General features: G+C 43.9%; 1 protein-coding gene across 1 annotated transcript in view; it reads right to left on the bottom strand.

Moving 5' to 3' along the window:
* Positions 1-3,798: 3,798 nt before the first annotated feature.
* DNAJA2 (DnaJ heat shock protein family (Hsp40) member A2) overlaps positions 3,799-20,522 on the bottom strand; it is a 39,785-nt gene continuing 23,061 nt past the window's right edge. Inside the window, exons 4-9 of the mRNA XM_089667813.1 lie at positions 17,369-17,449; positions 12,484-12,617; positions 11,557-11,753; positions 8,971-9,115; positions 8,736-8,863; positions 3,799-4,826 (exon numbers count right to left, since the gene is read on the bottom strand). Coding sequence (XP_089523939.1) covers positions 4,638-4,826; positions 8,736-8,863; positions 8,971-9,115; positions 11,557-11,753; positions 12,484-12,617; positions 17,369-17,449 — 874 coding nt within the window. The 3' untranslated portion in view covers positions 3,799-4,637. The remainder of the gene's footprint in view (positions 4,827-8,735; positions 8,864-8,970; positions 9,116-11,556; positions 11,754-12,483; positions 12,618-17,368; positions 17,450-20,522) is intronic.

Raw genomic sequence — 20,522 nt, 5'->3', positions numbered from 1 at the left:
CTTTTACCAATGTTTGTAGAAGCAGTCTGCATGCCTAGGGGCTTGATTTTATACACCTGTAGCCATGGAGGTGATTGGAACACCTGAATCACATGACTTGTAGGGGTGTACCAATCCTTTTGGCAAGATTGTGATATTCTGATATCCCTTTAATTTTTTTTTCCTCAATGTTTTATGTTGAAGCCTGATACAGTTTAATTCATATTTTTGTACATTTAATCTACACTCCATACCCAGTAATGAGAACAAATATATTGATAGAATTTACATAATTTCTAACATTCTATCAGGTTTTTTAAGTATTCAGACCCTTTGCAATAACACTTAAGTTTGGTACAGCCAGAGCCAAAATTAAGTCTGAGAATTATGGAGCTCCCTGTGATCTTGGGAAACTTTAGATTTTTTTTTTTTGTAGCCTTCCCCAGATCTGTACCTTGCAATAATCCAGTTTCTGAGATCTGCAGGCAGTTTATTTAACCTCAAGACCTGTATTCTGATACAATATGCAGTGCTGGCCTGAAAGACTCCCGGAAAAGACGTTACTGTAAGTAACTTGATTTTTACCCCAAGTGGATGCCAATCAAGGTCCAGAAACATCTTGGCAACAATCAGGAGAAATAGGAGGCACCCAAGCTAACTTTCAAGTGCAGAGGGTCTGACTGCCCATCTGATATTTCAGTTTAATAAACTCTCGACTTTTCTAAAATTCTGTTTGTTTTGCCATTATGGGGTGCTGGGTGTAGATTGAGGACAAAATTGTATCAGGCTGCACCATAACAAAAGTGAAGGGGGTGAGTGTTCTAAGCAGTTACAAAGAGACCAGACCTTGTGGGATGTGGATTCCAAGCATTGCAGGAACTGGGCTCAGATGCCTGTCTGTTAGTTTCTGGCATGGCTCTTGGACCCAATGTTCTAAGATGGCAAATCAGACCTTGGGACAGAAGATGCAGGAGGGCTCAAAGTGCATCTGCTAAAGTCGTTATAGGTTGGTATACCAAATCCACCTGGACCAATTCAGAGCGACGAGCAGCTGTGGACTGCCATTCAGCTTGATTTTTGAAAAAACATTCAGAGTACAAAAGACATAGATGAGGGTGTACTTTGATACTAGAGCAGGGGTGTCAAATGGGTGGCTCTCCAGCTGTTGCAAAACTACAAGTCCCAACATGCCTCTGCCTTTGGCAGTTATGCTTGTAGCGGTCATTCTTGCAATGCCTCATGGGACTTGTAGTTTAGCAACAGCTGGAGGGCTGCCAGTTTGACACCTGTGTACTAGAGCATCTACTGCTTCTACCAGTGGCTCTCTGCACCTTAACCAACTTATTCCGTTTGTTGAACCTGGAAGCCAGGAGATCTTATCTACAGTCCCCGACTTGGAACACCTCTGGGTGGAGAGACCATTTTCCTGCCACCAAACACTGCCAGCTGAGGAAATCTGCCTTTCAATTGTCTATGCCCAGAATATACAAGGCTAGAACATGATCTGTTATACCTCTTGGCCAGGGAGACTTTGTTCCTCACTAATGGTTGGGGTATGTCACTGGCCTGACGTTTGGCTTCTCTCCAATGCTAATGTGACAGCTAGATCAACTAAAGCTAGATGACATTCCTTCACCTGCGTCCCCTGTACCAATAAGGTGCCATGGACTTCACCAGAAAATGGGAAGAAAGGACCATCACTCTAGAGCCAGATTCATGGACCCAGGCGCTAGCCTGCTTTTTCATTTCAACTAAACTGACATATCTAGAAGGACTGATTTGTCTCACAACAGACTATTGTGCAGCAGCTGTCTGTGGAGTGATCCTGGGTAGAGAACAGCCTTGAAGGAGGCTACTATTAGCCCCAAACCTGTCAGTTTTCTGGATTTAAGGTGGTATTCAAGTTTCTAAACTGCTGCCAGACGTCTTATGACAGAAGAGATCCTGATAATGTATGGTGATGAGAACAAGAGCCTCTTCCCCACAACCCTAAGGTGGGGGGGGTGACTTCTCAGAAGGGGCCCCCAGATATACACAAGCCCCCCCATGTGAATGAGTATGTCATTAACAGGGGCATGCTGGGTAAATCAGTAGGGAACCCCACTCACAGCTAATGGCTCAACGGTTAAGGACACCAGGCAGCTATCCACTCCTTAACCATGTTGGTTATTGGTAATAAAGGATGCCGGACTCATGGACAACCAGCTAAAGTCACACCAATGAGTGATGTCAAAAACCACAATCTGCATAGATGTGAACCTAGCCTTAAACCCATGACCAGAAATTCTGATGGTTCAGTCTGCCGGAAAACCAGACCCAGATACTCCAACGGACTGATCAGTTCAGGATCCACCCAAATTGGTGTAATTTCTAGAAGTCAGATGTCTTTCAGAGCGCTGCCAACAAGAGGTCACCCACATACCCTATGTTGGGAATACTCCAGGAGCTCAGGGACGACGCACTGAAGACAGCATTGTGGGGAACAGTCGAGATGCAAAAAAAAAAAAAAAAAAAAGGCTGCCAGGGCCATGAACTCGTACTGCAGTGGCCCTAGGCTGCGGTTTTCTGTTGTAGAGCCTGATGTGGCTCTTTGCTTGACTATTTGCTCCTTGGGGCCCTATTCCATCCAATGACACCAACAATGGGGTAGAATTCCTTCCCCTGACACCAGTGATAGAATACTATGCCTCCTATTGACACCATTTATCCCCCTAAGACCAAAGATAGGCATTGTTTACATCCACTGGATGTCTGGAAATTATCTACTTACACTGGTCCTAGTCCAGCCCCACCTGAAATCTGAAAGACAGAAAACTGGCCCTTTGGAGACCTGCTCTACAGAAAAACACAGAGAGGGACATTTATCAAAACTGGTGCAGACAAACTGTAGCAGCTGTGTATAGTAACTAATCAGCTTGTATTTGCAGTTACATTTTCAAAATGAAAGATAGACGCTAATTGGTTGCCATGTACTGTTGCAGTTTTGCAAAACTCCCCTCAGAGCATTGAATTGCTGGAAAGATGAACAGAATTTATGTGCACAATGGCAAATCTGGCTGATGGTTCTGAACAGAGCCGCCTTGCTCCTGTTCTGGGGTCCCCCGTTGGCACTCCTGGCTGTGCCCCCATAGAAAGCAGTTTTCTATGGGGGCACTCGTGAGTGCTCACTCCCTAAGAGAGTGTGGCTCAGCCCCGCCCCCTTCTCACTATCTGTGATTGACAGAAGCATGAGAGCTAAAGGCTCCTGCTGCTATGTCTGAGCCAATGAAAAGGGATGGAGCCACTCTTCTTGTGCACACCACTGGATATAGATCGGGCTCATGTAAGCAGGAAAAAAGGGGGGGGATGAGGAAAGGGGGGGGGGATGAGGAAAGGGGGGGGGGATGAGGAAAGGGGGGGGAATGAGGAAAGGGGGGGGGATGAGGAAAGGGGGGGGGATGAGGAAAGGGGGGGGGATGAGGAAAGGGGGGGGGTTGCTGCACATAAAATGCATGAAGGTAAAAAACCTGCAGGCTTTACAACCACCTTAATCTTCATATCAGTCACCTGATATGCAGTGGTCAAATCCACACCAACCCCCATCTGTGCATTCCTTTCCAATAGCCAGTGCTGCTTGGGCAGGGGTCATGGCAGACCACTGGAGACCCAGGATGTTACTTGTTTGTGCTGGTAGCTTGGACAGTCAGATTGCTGCTTTCTCAGAGGGTCTTGTAACTCCTGCTGCAGAACTTAGGAACCATATTAAAAAAAAAAAAAAAAGAAAAAAAGCTCCCAGGCACATGTTCACCTACCCAGTTATGAACATACTAGTACCACACCAACCGTACATACTGTTTTATTAACCATTCACTTGAACAAAGGAGGAGAAAAATGGCAGAAAACGTCCAGGTAACATTGTGATCGCCCCAGTTGGAACAAAATAAAAATCAACAAGCGTGTTATTGGTACTGGAAATACAGGCCGTGAAATTTTTTATTCTATATGTAGCAGCTCATGTAAGTGCAGCCAAAAAATACACAGCTCCAGAAGAAAAAAAAAACAAAACAAAACAAACAAAACAAAAAAAACAAACAAAAAAGAAAAACAAAACAAAACAAAAAAAAAACAAAAAAACACACTTTTTTTTTTACATGTATGAAATTAATACAGAAAACATAAAATCTACACAAGGAGCAGGCAGCCTGCAGCGCCCAGCAGCTGCTGAAGAACTCAAGCTCTCGTCGAGATTCGGAATTCAACGTCAGAAGGATTACCTGTTGCCTGACCCTAATCTACACAGACTGGTAAAAAAAAAAAAAAAGAAAAGAAAAAGAAAAAAAAACGAAAAAAAAAGCAGTTGGTATGGAGAGCAGTAATATCTCTTCTTTCTTTAAAAGGGATTTGGTTTTTGTTTTTTTTAGTTACAGAATGGTTGAAACTGCATGTAAGGTGTCTGGTTAGTTTAAATTATACACTCTGTAAATACTATAGAACCATTTTTGTTTAAGTTACACATACAGCAACAGAGATGTCCTATATCAGGATTGATTGGGCAAAATTTTCAGCTGGGTTGCAGAGAAAAAAAACAAAAAAAAAAAAAAAACAGGCAGAAGAGAAAAAAAAAAAAAAAAAATTCAAAAAGGTAATCCTTTTTGTTGTGCAACTTTGTTGAGAAAGGTTTACTGGTGCGCGCACTGTACTCCTGGCCCATGGTGGCTGCTTTCTTCATCTGAACTATCATTGTAGGCCTCGCGTCTCTGTCCACCTCCGGAGCCACGGGTGCTGTCAAATTCTTGAAGGTCTACTTCCTCTGCATCGGAGGTGATTGTGGAGGATTCAGGTCTGGCAGGGAGGAGGTCTTCAAGTTCCTGTAGACAATGATGGCACAAAATTAGTTGTGCGGTTTCCAGTGCGACTTTTACGCTCTATGGCACTCAAGTTGCAAGAAAGTCGCACCAAAGTAGTGTAGAAAGCATTTTTTTTTTTTTTAAAGATGCCGCAACTTCAGTCACAGATTGGAACGGGTGCCATTGAAATAAATGGGTTTCGACCTGTAATGCGACTTTATACATCTTAAGTCGCACTAGTTTGAACCAAGCCTTAAAGCTGAACTCCAGGAAAGGAAAAATCTTCCCTTTTAGTGGAGTTGCCACCACACTGCGAGTGTTAAATGCTTCTTTAGGTCTAGGTGGCCACAAAAAGCAGTTTGATTTGCCCCATCCTCCACTGGCGCAGGCTCCCATTAGGCCTGACAGAGCAGCACCCATGGCCTCTTCTCCCCTATGCTTCAAGTCAATGCAGGTCCTCTGACAAAGAGAAATGCAGAGCCCATGCCTTGCACTGGACATGAGGACAGCGAGGGACAGTCCACAAACTGGGGCGTAAGGGACAAAAGAAAGGTGCCAGCTAGAAGACTGGGTAAGTAAGTGTCACCCAGGATCTATATAAGCATTTAATCCCTGCTGTGCAGGGGCAGCCTCACTGCAAGGACAGATTTTTCCTTTCCCCAGGAGATGGGATTTAAGCAATCCCTCACTTTGGCGCTTTTGTCAGCCCATTCACTGTTGGCACCATGCGCATTTCCAGGTAGGGAGCGAGCGTGCGCCCACCCAGCTGCAGTCTCACTGGCTCCCTTACATGATGGTCAAAAGTGAGTGACAGGAGAGAGATCTGTGTTGGTATAGCACCAAGACTCCCCACCCCCCCCCCACTAAACACCAAGACCCACCCATTTATCCCCACTAAACACCAATAACCCCCCTATTTATCCCCACTAAGCACCAATAACCCCCCTATTTATCCCCACTAAGCACCAAGACCCCCCTATTTATCCCCACTGAGCACCAATAACCCCCCTATTTATCCCCACTGAGCACCAATAACCCCCCTATTTATCCCCACTAAGCACCAAGACCCCCCTATTTATCCACACTAAGCACCATGACCCCCCTATTTATCCCCACTAAGCACCATGACCCCCCTATTTATCCCCACTAAGCACCATACCCCCCCCCCCCCATTTATCTCTACTAAGCACCATACCGCCCCTATTTATCCCCACTGAGCACCATACCGCCCCTATTTATCCCCACTGAGCACCAATACCCCCCTATTTATCCCCACTGAGCACCATACCGCCCCTATTTATCCCCACTGAGCACCAATACCCCCCTATTTATCCCCACTAAGCACCAATACCCCCCTATTTATCCCCACTAAGCACCAATACCCCCCTATTTATCCCCACTAAGCACCAATACCCCCCTATTTATCCCCACTAAGCACCAATACCCCCCTATTTATCCCCACTAAGCACCAATACCCCCCTATTTATCCCCACTAAGCACCAATACCACCCTATTTATCCCCACTAAGGACCAAGACCCCCCCCCCCACCTCTTCCTACCAAGCACCAGGACCCCCCATATTTTCTTGCTAAGCACCAGGATCCCCCATCTCCCCTCCACTAAGCACCAAAGCCTCCCCGTTTGTCCCCCCTTGAAGACACAGCTGCATTTTTCTACGCAAGTTTGTGGGCTCAGGAACCCCATGAATTCTAACAACGGCCCTGACAGTTCCACTATACTCCCTAGGCACAAGTTAACCCTTTGATTGCCCCAGATGTTATCACCTTCCTGCCCAGTGTCATTAGTACTGATCACTGTATTAGTGTCACTTGTGATGTCAGAATGGCCACCATACTATCACAGTCCTGCTATAAGTCGTTGATCGCCGCCGTTACTAGTATTTAAAAAAAATAAAAAAATAAATAATTCCAGACTAGACATCATTTGTAGAACCAATAATTTTCACACAAGCTAATATAGTTAAAAAGGGATTTTTTTTAACCAAAAAATGTAGCAGAATAAATTTTGGCCTAAATTTATGAAGACTTTTTTTATTGGATATGTTTTACAGCAAAAAATAAAATATATATTTTTTTCAAAAATTTCAGACTTTTCCTTTAAAGCACAAAAAATTAAAAACAAAAAAAACAAACCCAGTGGTGATCAAGTACCGCCAAAAGAAAGATCTATGTGAAAAAAATTATATAAAAATTTAATTTGCGTACAGTGCTGCATGACCGAGCCATTGTCAGATAAAGTAGCTCAGGGACGTATAGCAAAAAAAGCTTTAAAAAAAAAAAAAAAATATTGGCTCCTAAGTTTAGCTGGCTCCTAGATTCAAAGTAAATGTGTCAAGCCCTGTTAGCTCCTATTCATTGGAAATTATTCTTGTTAAACAGGGGGTTGAGGAGTGGAAGGTAAAGGTGTGGCCAACCTTTTGAAAAATAAATAAATGGAAAAAATGTGGGTCGTAAATACAATGTATATGCTCTATCAATGTGTTCCCCCAGCTCTGTATGTATGCTGCTGGTATGTTTCTCCCAACAGTCCAGCATACGTGGCATCTCCACTAAACCTCAGGTTACTTTCTGAACAACAGAGCTCAATGTCCATGGAACAGGGCTGCTGCAAAAACGGCAAAAGAGCCTCAAGACGAAAACTGTGGGGGTGCTTTAATCACTTCATGTCCGGACACTTTCACCCCCTGCCTGTCCAGGCCAATTTTCACCTTTCAGCGCTATCACACTGAATGACAATTGCGCGGTCATGCAACACTGTACCCATATGAATTTTTTTAGCTTTTTTTGAGACAGATAAAACTTTATTTTGGTGGTATTTATTCACCACTGGGATTTTTATTTTTTTGCTATATAAATGAAAGTCCAAACATTTTGGAAAAAAAAAAAAGCGTTTTTCTTATAAAATTTTGCAAATAATCTTTCTTCATAAATCTTGGCCAAAATGTATTCAGCTATCTCTTTAGTAAAAAAAAAAAAAAGTAAGTAATAACCCAAATTAGTTTATAACCAAAAACTAATTTTTCAACTTTTTACATTTTTAACTTTTATATTATTTATGTTTTTTTAACATACTGTTACCATAGTGACGCTGTACTACTTTTGGGGGGTGATGAAGATTTTTTTTTTCCTTTTTTTCTTTTTTTACACTGTTTGCTTTTACACCCATAAAGGCTGTAAAAGCAATAATTTCTCCTCCTCTCTTGCTGCATTCTTGCAGCCATTGAGAAATACTGTGAGCTGTGATTGGTCACAGCTTGTCACATGGTACAAGGCTGTTGTGACTAGCCCTGTACCATGTGAGCTCAGTGATCATTCACAGATTTCACACGTAGTAAGCAATGATGTCAGAAGTGTCATCTTGCTTACTACTATTCATGTGATCACTGATTGGCCAATCAGTGATCACATGTTCAGGACCTCACACAGAGGTCCTGTACAGCGATCGGTGTGCACCGATCGTGGTGCTGCGCGCTCCCAGGGAGTGCACACAGCCAGGGAAGCGGGAGGACGTTTATAAACGGCCACTCGCCCATGCACTGCTCCCGTACGGCCGTTTATGTACATCGGCCGGATGGGAAGTGGTTAATAAAATTGGAGTGTGCAAAATCTGGTGCAGCTCAGCAATGTAGGAAGGAGCAGGAAGCAGCTTCCATGTTTTGTTTTTTTTTAAAAGCTTTATTGCACAAGCTGAACATAGAAGCTCGATTGGCTACCTGACACAGCTGCACCAGATTTCACACTCTCCAGTTTTTTTAAATCAACCTCTGCGTGACAGAAGAAGGAAGGAGGGGGGGGGGGGAGAAACTACTGCAACCAGACTATCTTCATTCTCCTCTCTTGTGCTTACAAAGAGAAAACACAAACATCCCCAACCCACCCCCTAGGTATCAGACAAGTACAATGAACTCACAGATAGTTTCTCTGGGTTGATCCAGTTGTTTTCTGGGAACTGGACATCAAACTTAATATACAGGTCTCCTTTTTCAAAGGGATTACGATACTGTGGCATTCCTTCGCCTCTGACAACGCGTACAGAGCCTGGCCGGAGAACAGTGTAAAGTTACATGGAGAAACACATAACACAGCTCAGCTACACAGCTGGACATATAAGAGGTCAGACTGATCAGAGGTGCCCTATACTTTACCAGGCTCGATCACTTTTCCAGGAGGATATTTGACAACAATCTGACGGGCATCAAGGTGCTTGAAAGCGAACTGGAATCCGCACAATGCTTCAACCAGGCCGATCTTGTGTGTCATATGCAGGTCGTTTCCATCTCGCTGAAAGCTCTGTAAAACAAAAATGCTTTTACATTAAAAGGAGTAACTGAGGAGCCTGAAAGAAGCAGCCATTTTTCCTTTAACACGCTTGCAGCTGCATGGCTATGTTGCAAAATAGTTTGCTGCCCTGAGTTCCAGCTTCCATAGCAGACATAGAAGGCAGGCATTGTGCTTTTTGTCCCTTTCAGGAGCAGACCTACAGATATTCCTTCTATGGGTGGATATATCGTCACAATGAAGTATCTGTTGACTTTTTCACATCAAGACCACCTGCTAATGTTTCCAGCTATAAAACCCCAAAGCTAAGCAATGGTATCTCCCTTTCCTTGCTGAAAATCATCACTGATGGGGCCATGTCTACTGAAATTTAGGATAAGAATGTAAGAATGGAAGTGCCTGATCTGTAAAGTCATAGCTGGAAGGGGAAGGCATGTAGGGTGGCTCAGCTGGAAAGGGGAAGGCATGCAGGGTGGCTCAGCTGGAAAGGGGAAGGCACGCAGGGTGGCTCAGCTGGAAAGGGGAAGGCATGTAGGGCGGCTCAGTTGGAAAGGGGAAGGCATGTAGGGCGGCTCAGTTGGAAAGGGGAAGGCATGTAGGGCGGCTCAGTTGGAAAGGGGAAGGCATGTAGGGCGGCTCAGTTGGAAAGGGGAAGGCATGTAGGGCGGCTCAGTTGCACAGGGGAAGGCATGTAGGGCGGCTCAGTTGGAAAGGGGAAGGCATGTAGGGCGGCTCAGTTACACAGGGGAAGGCATGTAGGGCGGCTCAGTTGGAAAGGGGAAGGCATGTAGGGCGGCTCAGTTGGAAAGGGGAAGGCATGTAGGGCGGCTCAGTTGGAAAGGGGAAGGCATGTAGGGCGGCTCAGTTGGAAAGGGGAAGGCATGTAGGGCGGCTCAGTTGGAAAGGGGAAGGCATGTAGGGCGGCTCAGTTGGAAAGGGGAAGGCATGTAGGGCGGCTCAGTTGGAAAGGGGAAGGCATGTAGGGCGGCTCAGTTGGAAAGGGGAAGGCATGTAGGGCGGCTCAGTTGGAAAGGGGAAGGCATGTAGGGCGGCTCAGCTGGAAGGGAAAGGCATGTAGGGTGGCTCAGCTGGAAGGGAAAGGCATGTAGGGCGGCTCAGCTGGAAGGGAAAGGCATGTAGGGCGGCTCATGTGATAGAGTGCTCTATTTGGGGATGTCCAAGCACGTGATTTTCTCTAGTGAACCAAAGAGAAGGAGGAGGGGCTATGACAGAGAATTTGTAAAACTATATACGAGTTTCAACTGTGTAGTCAGGGTATAGACCAACTTGCCCTTTAAATTCTACATGACCAAGGGCATTTTATGATACCTGTCTGTAGGTTTATCTACCCGCTATCCTAAAATTTCAATGCCTGCCTAAAAAGAATGCAGATCTAATTTAGTGGACCTTAAATGAAACCTGAAAGCTGCAATTGGCAACTTCTAAAAACGCTGGTTCCCTAGCTGTCAAGCTGACCCAATATCTGCACTTTTTTGTAAATCATTGGCCTGGAACAAGTAAGACGTTCAGACAGTTCAGGTTAGCGGCTGAGAACATACCAAAGTCAGAGGATCAACATGAGAGCCATGCAATGAAATGTAGCTGTTCTTTACACAAAGCAGAAGTATCCCCAATTTATCTCCAAACCGCTACTCAGCACTGCATGCCTTACCCCACAGTCGTCATATCATAAAAAAGAAATTATAGGATGGAAGTCTTTATACTTCACAAAGCAAAACTGCTTCCTGCTCACCAGAAGGTTTTACTCCTGTCATGACCAGGACATTTGTTGCTATTCAGCGCTGTGCTACTTTAACTGGCAATTGCATGGTCATGCAACACTGTACCCAAATGAAATTTATGTCATTGTTTTCACACCAATAGAGCTTTCTTTTGGTGGTATTTGACAACCATTGGGGTTTTTATTTTTTATATTTTATTAAATAAAACTGAAAATTTTGACTTTCTGCTACAAAATATATCCAATAAAATGTTTTTTTTTTTTTTAAATCTCATTACTTCAAAAAATTGAAACCAAAATGTATTCTGCTACATGTCTTTTGTAAAAAAAAAAATCCCAATAAGTGTATGTTATTTGGTTTGTGTGAAAGTTATATCATCTACAAACCAGGGGATATATACTGGAATTTTTTTTATTTTTTATTTGTTTTTATAGTTGTAAAGCCAGCAATCAGCAACTTATAGAGGGCAATCTGACACTAGTTGACACTGGCTGTGGGGGTACACTAACTGACATCAATAGTAACACTAATACAGTGATCAGTGCTAATACTATACACTGTACTAATGACACTGGCTAGAAAGGGGTTAACCTCAAGTGGTTAACTGTGTGCCTCACAGAGAGGACATTTTGCTGATGCACACCTATGGGAAGCAGTCAGTAAGCTGCTATATATAAAGTGTGCCCCACGTTAGCTGGCCCACTCACACACCTCGTGTTCTTTCTCTTGAAGCACAAGCACAATGTCTCCGGGTTCCACTCCTGGGGCCTGGTCTGCCTCTCCAGTGAATGTGATTCTCTGTCCGTGTTTCATGCCTTTGTCCACGTGAACCTCTAGGATTTTCACTTCTTTGATGACTTTTTTGCCCTCACATTTTTTACAGCGATCTTTTTCATTAATTACTTCCCCTGAAAAAAAAAAAAAAAAAATCATACAGGACATCAGTACATGGAGAGACTGCTGACCCTTTGTAAAAACTGCTACAGGTGTGGTTAGAGACCGTAGATATGCTGCTGGGGACCAGTTACATAAAACTGCTAGAGACCATTGCGCTTAGGCTAGGTTCACATCTGTGCGGGAGGTGCAGCTGCGGATCCGCACGAAAATCTGGCTGCACCACCCGCACAGGGAAATGCAGGCCCGCAGGCGGGTGCCATTACTTCTAATGTCATGCCACCTGCACTGGAAAATGCAACCGTACTGGGAACCAAGATTCCCGTGCATGCTGCGTTTTCAGATGAAGTGCAAGGACTTCTTCCCTGCGTGTCACGCGGCCCGCCCGGCAGCATATATGCGAACCAGGGCTTACAGTGGCTTTACAATCAAATGCTCCCATTACTGGCAAAAGGGGCCTGAGGACTGAAAAACATGTATCCAGGAGCTGCATATGGCCATTGGGCTACAAGGGCATTAGAAGGGTAATCACAAAAACTAAGAAAAAAAAAGTGAATGTAACAAAGTACTTTGTCTTACAAACCTTTGAAAATCAGGACTTGGGATCAGGAGGTGTACAACTTTTACAGGAATCAGCTGTACCAACTCTAAAGAGTTTTAAGATATGGCAGCAGCTGTCACAAACAGGCACGGTGTTCTTTAACCCACAGATAATACAGGTTCAAATTACACAAAGAGTTTTACCTTCCCCATTGCAGTCAGAGCAGACAGACTGCATCTGCTGCACCATCCCCGGAGCCAGCTGTCTGATCATTATACGCACACCTCGGCCTCTGCAGGCTGTACATTTCTGAACGGCTCCACTCTTACCGCCTTGTCTAAAAGGAACAGAAATACAACGCATTAGAGGAGCAGAGAAAGAGCTACACGACACAGATACAAGCAAACCATTTAAGAAAGTAAAAGTTTAAAAAGCTACCTGTCACAACTAAAAACGGAAGAAAAAGCAACGGAAACCAGCTTGTCATAGAATTCTGCACAGGGCCCGAGATACACTCATAGGCAGCCTGCTACATAGGATACATGTACACTTATAGGCAGCCTGCTACATAGGATACATGTACACTTATAGGCAGCCTGCTACATAGGATACATGTACACTCATAGGCAGCCTGCTACATAGGATACATGTACACTTATAGGCAGCCTGCTACATAGGATACATGTACACTTATAGGCAGCCTGCTACATAGGATACATGTACACTCATAGGCAGCCTGCTACATAGGATACATGTACACTCATAGGCAGCCTGCTACATAGGATACATGTACACTCATAGGCAGCCTGCTACATAGGATACCTGTACACTTATAGGCAGCCTGCTACATAGGATACATGTACACTCATAGGCAGCCTGCTACATAGGATACATGTACACTTATAGGCAGCCTGCTACATAGGATACATGTACACTTATAGGCAGCCAGCTACATAGGATACATGTACACTTATAGGCAGCCTGCTACATAGGACACATGTACACTCATAGGCAGCCTGCTACATAGGACACATGTACACTCATAGGCAGCCTGCTACATAGGATACATGTACACTCATAGGCAGCCTGCTACATAGGATACATGTACACTCATAGGCAGCCTGCTACATAGGATACATGTACACTCATAGGCAGCCTGCTACATAGGATACATGTACACTCATAGGCAGCCTGCTACATAGGATACATGTACACTTATAGGCAGCTTGCTACATAGGATACATGTACACTTATAGGCAGCCAGCTACATAGGATACATGTACACTTATAGGCAGCCTGCTACATAGGACACATGTACACTCATAGGCAGCCTGCTACATAGGACACATGTACACTCATAGGCAGCCTGCTACATAGGATACATGTACACTCATAGGCAGCCTGCTACATAGGATACATGTACACTCATAGGCAGCCTGCTACATAGGATACATGTACACTCATAGGCAGCCTGCTACATAGGATACATGTACACTCATAGGCAGCCTGCTACATAGGATACATGTACACTCATAGGCAGCCTGCTACATAGGATACCTGTACACTCATAGGCAGCCTGCTACATAGGATACCTGTACACTCATAGGCAGCCTGCTACATAGGATACATGTACACTCATAGGCAGCCTGCTACATAGGATACATGTACACTTATAGGCAGCCTGCTACATAGGACACGTACACTTATAGGCAGCCTGCTACATAGGATACATGTACACTTATAGGCAGCCTGCTACATAGGATACATGTACACTTATAGGCAGCCAGCTACATAGGATACATGTACACTTATAGGCAGCCTGCTACATAGGATACATGTACACTTATAGGCAGCCTGCTACATAGGATACATGTACACTTATAGGCAGCCTGCTACATAGGATACATGTACACTTATAGGCAGCCTGCTACATAGGATACATGTACACTTAGGCAGCCTGCTACATAGGATACATGTACACTTAGGCAGCCTGCTACATAGGATACATGTACACTTATAGGCAGCCTGCTACATAGGATACATGTACACTTATAGGCAGCCTGCTACATAGGATACATGTACACTTATAGGCAGCCTGCTACATAGGACACATGTACACTTATAGGCAGCCTGCTACATAGGACACATGTACACTTATAGGCAGCCTGCTACATAGGATACAACATTCCCTTCGATTTTTTGCTCTGGTCATTGCACCCTGGATGAGTTATGTACATATCTCAGTGCTGGTTCACACCACTGTAGTGCGGGACGTGCAGTAGTACTGTAGTGCGGAAACCACTTGTAATTTCAACAGGAATTGCACCGCATGTTCCTGTTCAAATCACACGCGATTCTTTGCAGTGCGATTTGAGCAATTCATTTTGTATGGCTCAAATCGCACTGCACCCGCAAGAAAGGTGCATGCACTTTTGTTTTTGTACTGGAATCAAATCGAATAGGTGTTCACACCCAATGCGATCAGATTCACCCAATTGCACTGCGTTCTGCAAACTTTTTTTTGGTGTCCTTAACAGACACCTGCAGCGGTGCGCATGAAGGAGTGCGATTCTGATGCGGTGCGGGAAACACAGAATTTGATGCAAACCCAGCACCGCATCAGTGCTAACCGACCCTTAAGGAATGCCTAGGACACCTGTGTCAATCACCGAGTAAGAAACCTGTGGATACAAGATAGATATGTCTGCCAACTCAGAGAGATGTAATATCAATATACAGAGAATAGAAGGATCTGCAATCGAATGGTCAAAAACGTTGATGTATACAGCTTCAAGTGGTAGTAAACGCTCCTGCCCTACTTTTCACCATGTAAAGCATTCTAAAATTTTCTAGAACAAAGCGTCTTTTAAAGTATTACAACCTGCACAGTTTAGGAGACACCAACACAGTGATCAGTGCTAACGAGAAAAAAAAAAGGCACTGGCCAGGAAAGGGTTAATGTGAGGGGAGATCAAAGGGTTAACTGTGTTCTGGGAGTGTTTTACTAGGGGGGAAGGGGTGTGTTCTTCCCTGTAAGCACATTGATCGGGATAGCTGTGCTGTGCACAGCCATCCAGAGCAGTGTGCTCGAGCTGACAGGGAGGAAGATTGTAAACAAAACAATCTTTCTCCCTGTCGGAGATGCTCGGTAATCACTGGGCGCTGGTGGGTAATTATCGTCCGGGACCCGGTGATTGACATCCGCAGCGCGTGCCCCCTACCCGGAAATGCAAAATGATGTATATATATGTGATTCTGTGCACAGGTGTCGCCCTGTAGCAGTATATCTGCTATAGGGCGGTCCTTAAGTGATTAATAGTTATTATTACACATGCATGGGATTATGGTTATGAGAAAGGAGATAGGGCGGAAGTAAAGATTAGGAAGAATCGGAAGCTGGAGGAGATACAGAAGAAACCAAGCTGCAAGACACATGCTATGAGGACAATTACTACTGTGGTGTGCTCGAAAATGTTTAGCATTGTGGCCTGGATTGCTGTGCATTTGTGGCTCCTGAGGCATTTGTGGCTCCGGAGTTTACTACAGCTTTAAAGTGTAACGAAAAGGCAAAACCTTTTTGTTGTTCGTTTTGGATAGAGTGGAGAGGGATTAGAACACCTGTCGAGTTTTCATTGCTGCCTGTGCCCCCATTAGGGAAATGCCCCCATTAGGGAAATTCCCCCACTCACATTTGTTGACAATGGTAAATAGGACCATAAGAAAAAAAAAAAAAAGACAAATTTTGGAATGCAGTCAGAATAGTAATAGGAGGCGACATCTTCCAATGGGGGCACTAGTTTTGCTGACCCTTGTGACACCTCAGGATTCCCTCACTTTGGAGGAATTTCATCTCCCTTCCTGTTTTGTCTATGGGACAGGAATTGAAGGGAAATCTCACTCACAGATGGAAAAAAAAAAAACCTGAAAACCTGAGTTATAACCCTCCCTTACTCTACTTAAGGCAAACTTTTTTTTTTTTTTAAAGGTGGTATTAAACTCTTTATATCTATTTTAACCTACAGGTAGCCTGTAGGTTAAATGAATACCTACTAAACATGCACCGCTTAGGAGATATTCTATGGGGCAGCAGCTGGTGACGTCACCGGTGCATACACGTGCTGTTCCTTCAGAGCTCCATGCTGCGGCCATGACTCCCACACGCATGCACAGGAGTGACGTAATTGCAGCACGGCCACTCAAGCGGCCGCAGCCCACGAACCTGGAAGGAAGACCGGGTGAAGATGGAAGCTCTGGGGAGCTGGAAGGTGTCGTTTCAAGGCACATCTTTCATAATGTGCTAGTATGCAATGCAATGCATACTAGCACATTATGCCTTTAGCTTGCAGGGTTTGTTTTTTTGGTTTGTTTTGTTGTTTCACCTCTACTACCGCTTTAACAAAACTGAAGTGTCACTTTAAATTTATGGAATTAATTTAACGTGAAGAGCAGATGTCCTAAATGAAGTTCATTCAATTCAGTCTACTGCCCAACAATCAAGTATCATATTATATAGGATTTAAAAAAAAAAAAAAAAGGAGGCAGATTCAAATGGACAATATGGTTTTTATTTTTCCTCTGGGAAATCCTGTAATCAGAACAGACGGCTTCAGCCAATATCTGCTCAGAGCATTGACAACCTGCAGCAGATATATGCCGCACATTTGCATATCAGGTGGGCTCGGTCTGTTGCCATCTGATAGTCAATTTAATATGAGATTGTTAATCTCTTGGCGCCAGCCGAACGCAAATGTGCGGCCTCATGGCGTCTGAGCCTGGACGCTGAGCGGCCGCACATTTGCATTCTAATAAAAAGACACATATGGGGCGAGAGCACTCCCAGCACACACGTTCGGTACTCACAGAAAGTTCCCGATCTCCTCTTTCGATCGGGACCTTTCCCGATCATGTGATTGCCGTGACAGCGAATCACAGCGGTCACATGAAACTAAAACCCTGCCCCACCTCCTGGCTTCTGGAACCCTTAAAGGGCCGGGAGGCGCAGGTGCCAAGGGGTTAAAAAAAAAACCCCCTGCAGATGTGGATTCTTTAGAACAAACTAAAGCGAGAAAGAGAAATGTACGCACTTACCCATTACAGGAACTACACAACACATTCTTGCTTAGCTGAAGTTTAGTTGTCTTTCCGTTGTACAAGTCTTCTAAAGATACTCTAGAAAAACACAAAACATGTTAGTAGCTAATCACCACAAATGGTCTTTACTTCAAAAGGTCAAATGAAGAAACACTGCACTGATTCCCATGACCCATTTCATCAAGCTGCTGATTAGAGGCCGTGGTTCATAGCCGTTCACCACTTTACAGGAAGCAGAGCTGGAACTGCACATGGCCACTCCCTTGTTCATATGTAATTAAAAACTACACCTGGAGAAATATTAGTACAGCAGAAAACAACCAATAAAGAACCTCACGTGTAGTTTAACCCTTTGACGCCGACGTCACACAAATACGCAGCCTCACAAAACTGGGCTTTTTTCCGTGGGCCGCATATTTGCGTACCTGTCTTTGTGCTGGGAGCACACCGCACAGCGCGCTCCCAGCACAAAGACCGGGGTGTCACAGAGCCCGGGTCCCATTCTAACGATCAGGACCTGGGACTCCCGATTCCGGGTCACATGTTCACCATGACAGCCTCTGATTGGCTATCATAGTGATCAGTCACTATACAGCCCCCCACACACACTTTTTTTCTCTCTATGAATGGAAGAGAGAGATATATTGTATCTCTCTAACTCCTGGCATAGTGAAAAAAAAAAAGTTTGGAAAAAATTTTTTAAAAATAAAGAAAAAATACCTAGATCAAGGTTTGATCTAGTTCAGTGAAGCGAAAACAAACAAGAAGCGCACCAATCTTGCGCATTACCTCAGTAGAACAAAATTTTATTGAATACAGAATGATACTCACAAACAACGAAATATTTCAAGCATGTAAGTCCTCAAGGGAACTATGGAATAGTAAAGCCTGTGCAAGTCCCATCATAGGTGTGGACACTCAGGGTACAGCTGACGCGTTTCGAAGGACGTCCCTTCTTCATCAGAGCTTGCAAGGTCTTACATGCTTGAAATACTTCATTGTTTGAGAGTATCATTCTGTATTCAATAAAATTTTGGTTTACTGATGTAATGCGCAAGGTTGGTGCGCTTCTTGTTTGTTTTCGCTTCACAATACTGGTCGGGCTTCCCCAGCCTTGTTTGGAGCTGCACAACCCTCCTCACTGGTCTACCTCACCGCAGGCTACCCCCACTTCAATCTATCATGAATGCTGCTGCCAGACTCATCCACCTTACTAACCGTTCTGTATCTGCCACCCCTCACTGCCAATCCCTCCACTGGCCTCCAGTGTCCTCCACCCCTCTCTGCTAATCCCTCCACTGGCTTCCCATTGCCCAACGGATAAAATTGAAAACGCTTACACTGACGTATAAAGCCGTTCATAACACTGCCCCAAACTACATCACCAATCTTGTCTCCAAATATCACCCAAACCGTACTCTCCGCTCCTCACAAGACCTCCTACTCTCTCGCTCCCTTGTCTCCTCCTCCCATGCTCGTCTCCAGGGCCTCCCCCATCCTATGGAACTCCCTACCCCAATCCATCAGACTATCGCCTACTCTGCTCACTTTTAGGCGCACTCTGAAAACCTCTGTCTTCAGGGAAGCCTACCCCACCCTCAGCTAATACTGGAATCTTCTACTCTTCCAACCACTCCATCCCCCCCTCCTAGACTGTAAGCTCCAAGGAGCAGGGCCCTCAAATCCCTCTTGTATTGAATTGTATTGTTACTGTACTGTCTCCCACCATGATGTGAAGCGCTGAGCAAACTGTTGGCGCAATATAAATCCTGTATAATAATAATAATAATATGCACTGGAGGTTGAATTTTTCAAGTTCTGGCTTCCTCAATCCACCCCTGTTGGGTCTCAGAGAGGTACTTTCGAATTTGATCTAGTTCAGTGCCAGGGTCAAGGTCAGGGTCAAAAGTCAGGATGGTGTTTTTTTTAAATTGGTATCAGTGTGTTTTAGGTAAAAAAAAACAAAAAACAAAAATGCGCACTATTGTTTCTGGGCTATACTCCGGGTACATACAACAAATAACATACGCATATATGGTATCACTGCGATTGTCAAGAGCTGGAAAATGTATGTTGGGTTGTTCTTTGGTAGTAGGTTATAGTAGTAACAAGAAACACACAGCTAAATTAAAAAAAAATATTTTTATTTTATGATTCTGGGACAGTTTTCCTTTAATAAAAAAAAAAAAAAAAAAAAAAAAAAAAGGAAGGATCAGGACATACCCATTACCAAACAAAGTATAGTCCATCTGAGTGTACAAAGTAGTTGTGATGATATTTACCGTTTTACTAATACAACGTTGCAAAATTGTGCTTAGGCATGAAGATTTGTTTTACCCTTAGGCATGAAGGGGTTAAAGTGAGACAAATGTTTTTGTTTGTTTAATAAAATAAAAAGGGAAAAAAAAAAAAGCAACATCTATGACCAGCTCAAGTCCATTGACACTTCCATCTTCCCAAGATGGAAGCTCTTACCTCAATACAGGCAGGGAGCTGGAAGAAGAGACAGGAGGAACCTGTCACTGACTATACTCCCACGCGTACACAGGTGTAGTCAATCGGTTAGATTAGTTATTTATTTGCACTGTGTATGTGATTATTATAGCACTTACAAAATGGTTTAAATAAACAATAGGGAGTAGTAGCGTGGCCTTTAATAGTGCCATCAGTAGCATGCCAATTCACTTTGTACCAGTAGATTTGGTGAAGATCATATAGTTAGAGCACGTTGTTGTGTTTTAAGAAGAAAAAAAAAATAATAATATTTGAAAATATGCTATTTGCATTTCATTTTTTTTTTAAGTGTGTATATCTTCATACTGTTACACATGTGGAGTCATTAAGTTTTGATACAGTATTTGCACCATGTATGATATCACATATCTATGTCAGCACTAGCAACATTAGTAATTTTGTGGATATTAGGCTAGCCATACATTATACAATTTTCTTTAAAAAATTGCTTTAGATTTACCAAAAACCATATAATAGGAGGTCAAACCTAAACAACACTTTCAATTGTATCCAATTAAGCAGGCCCTTGTGCTACATAGTTGAAGGTAAATCTAAAGAAAATTGGGCAGAAATTGGACAGAAACGTGTATAGTGTATGGCCAGCCTTAGCAACGCGGCACTTAATTACCAATGCATG

Source organism: Staurois parvus, unplaced genomic scaffold (assembly GCF_062004578.1).
Source record: "Staurois parvus isolate SC_StPar_1 unplaced genomic scaffold, SC_StPar_1.0 ptg003601l, whole genome shotgun sequence".
Taxonomy (NCBI): domain Eukaryota; kingdom Metazoa; phylum Chordata; class Amphibia; order Anura; family Ranidae; genus Staurois; species Staurois parvus.
The sequence above is the reverse complement of the archived record's forward strand: the minus strand, read 5'-3'. Positions and strand labels throughout refer to the sequence as shown.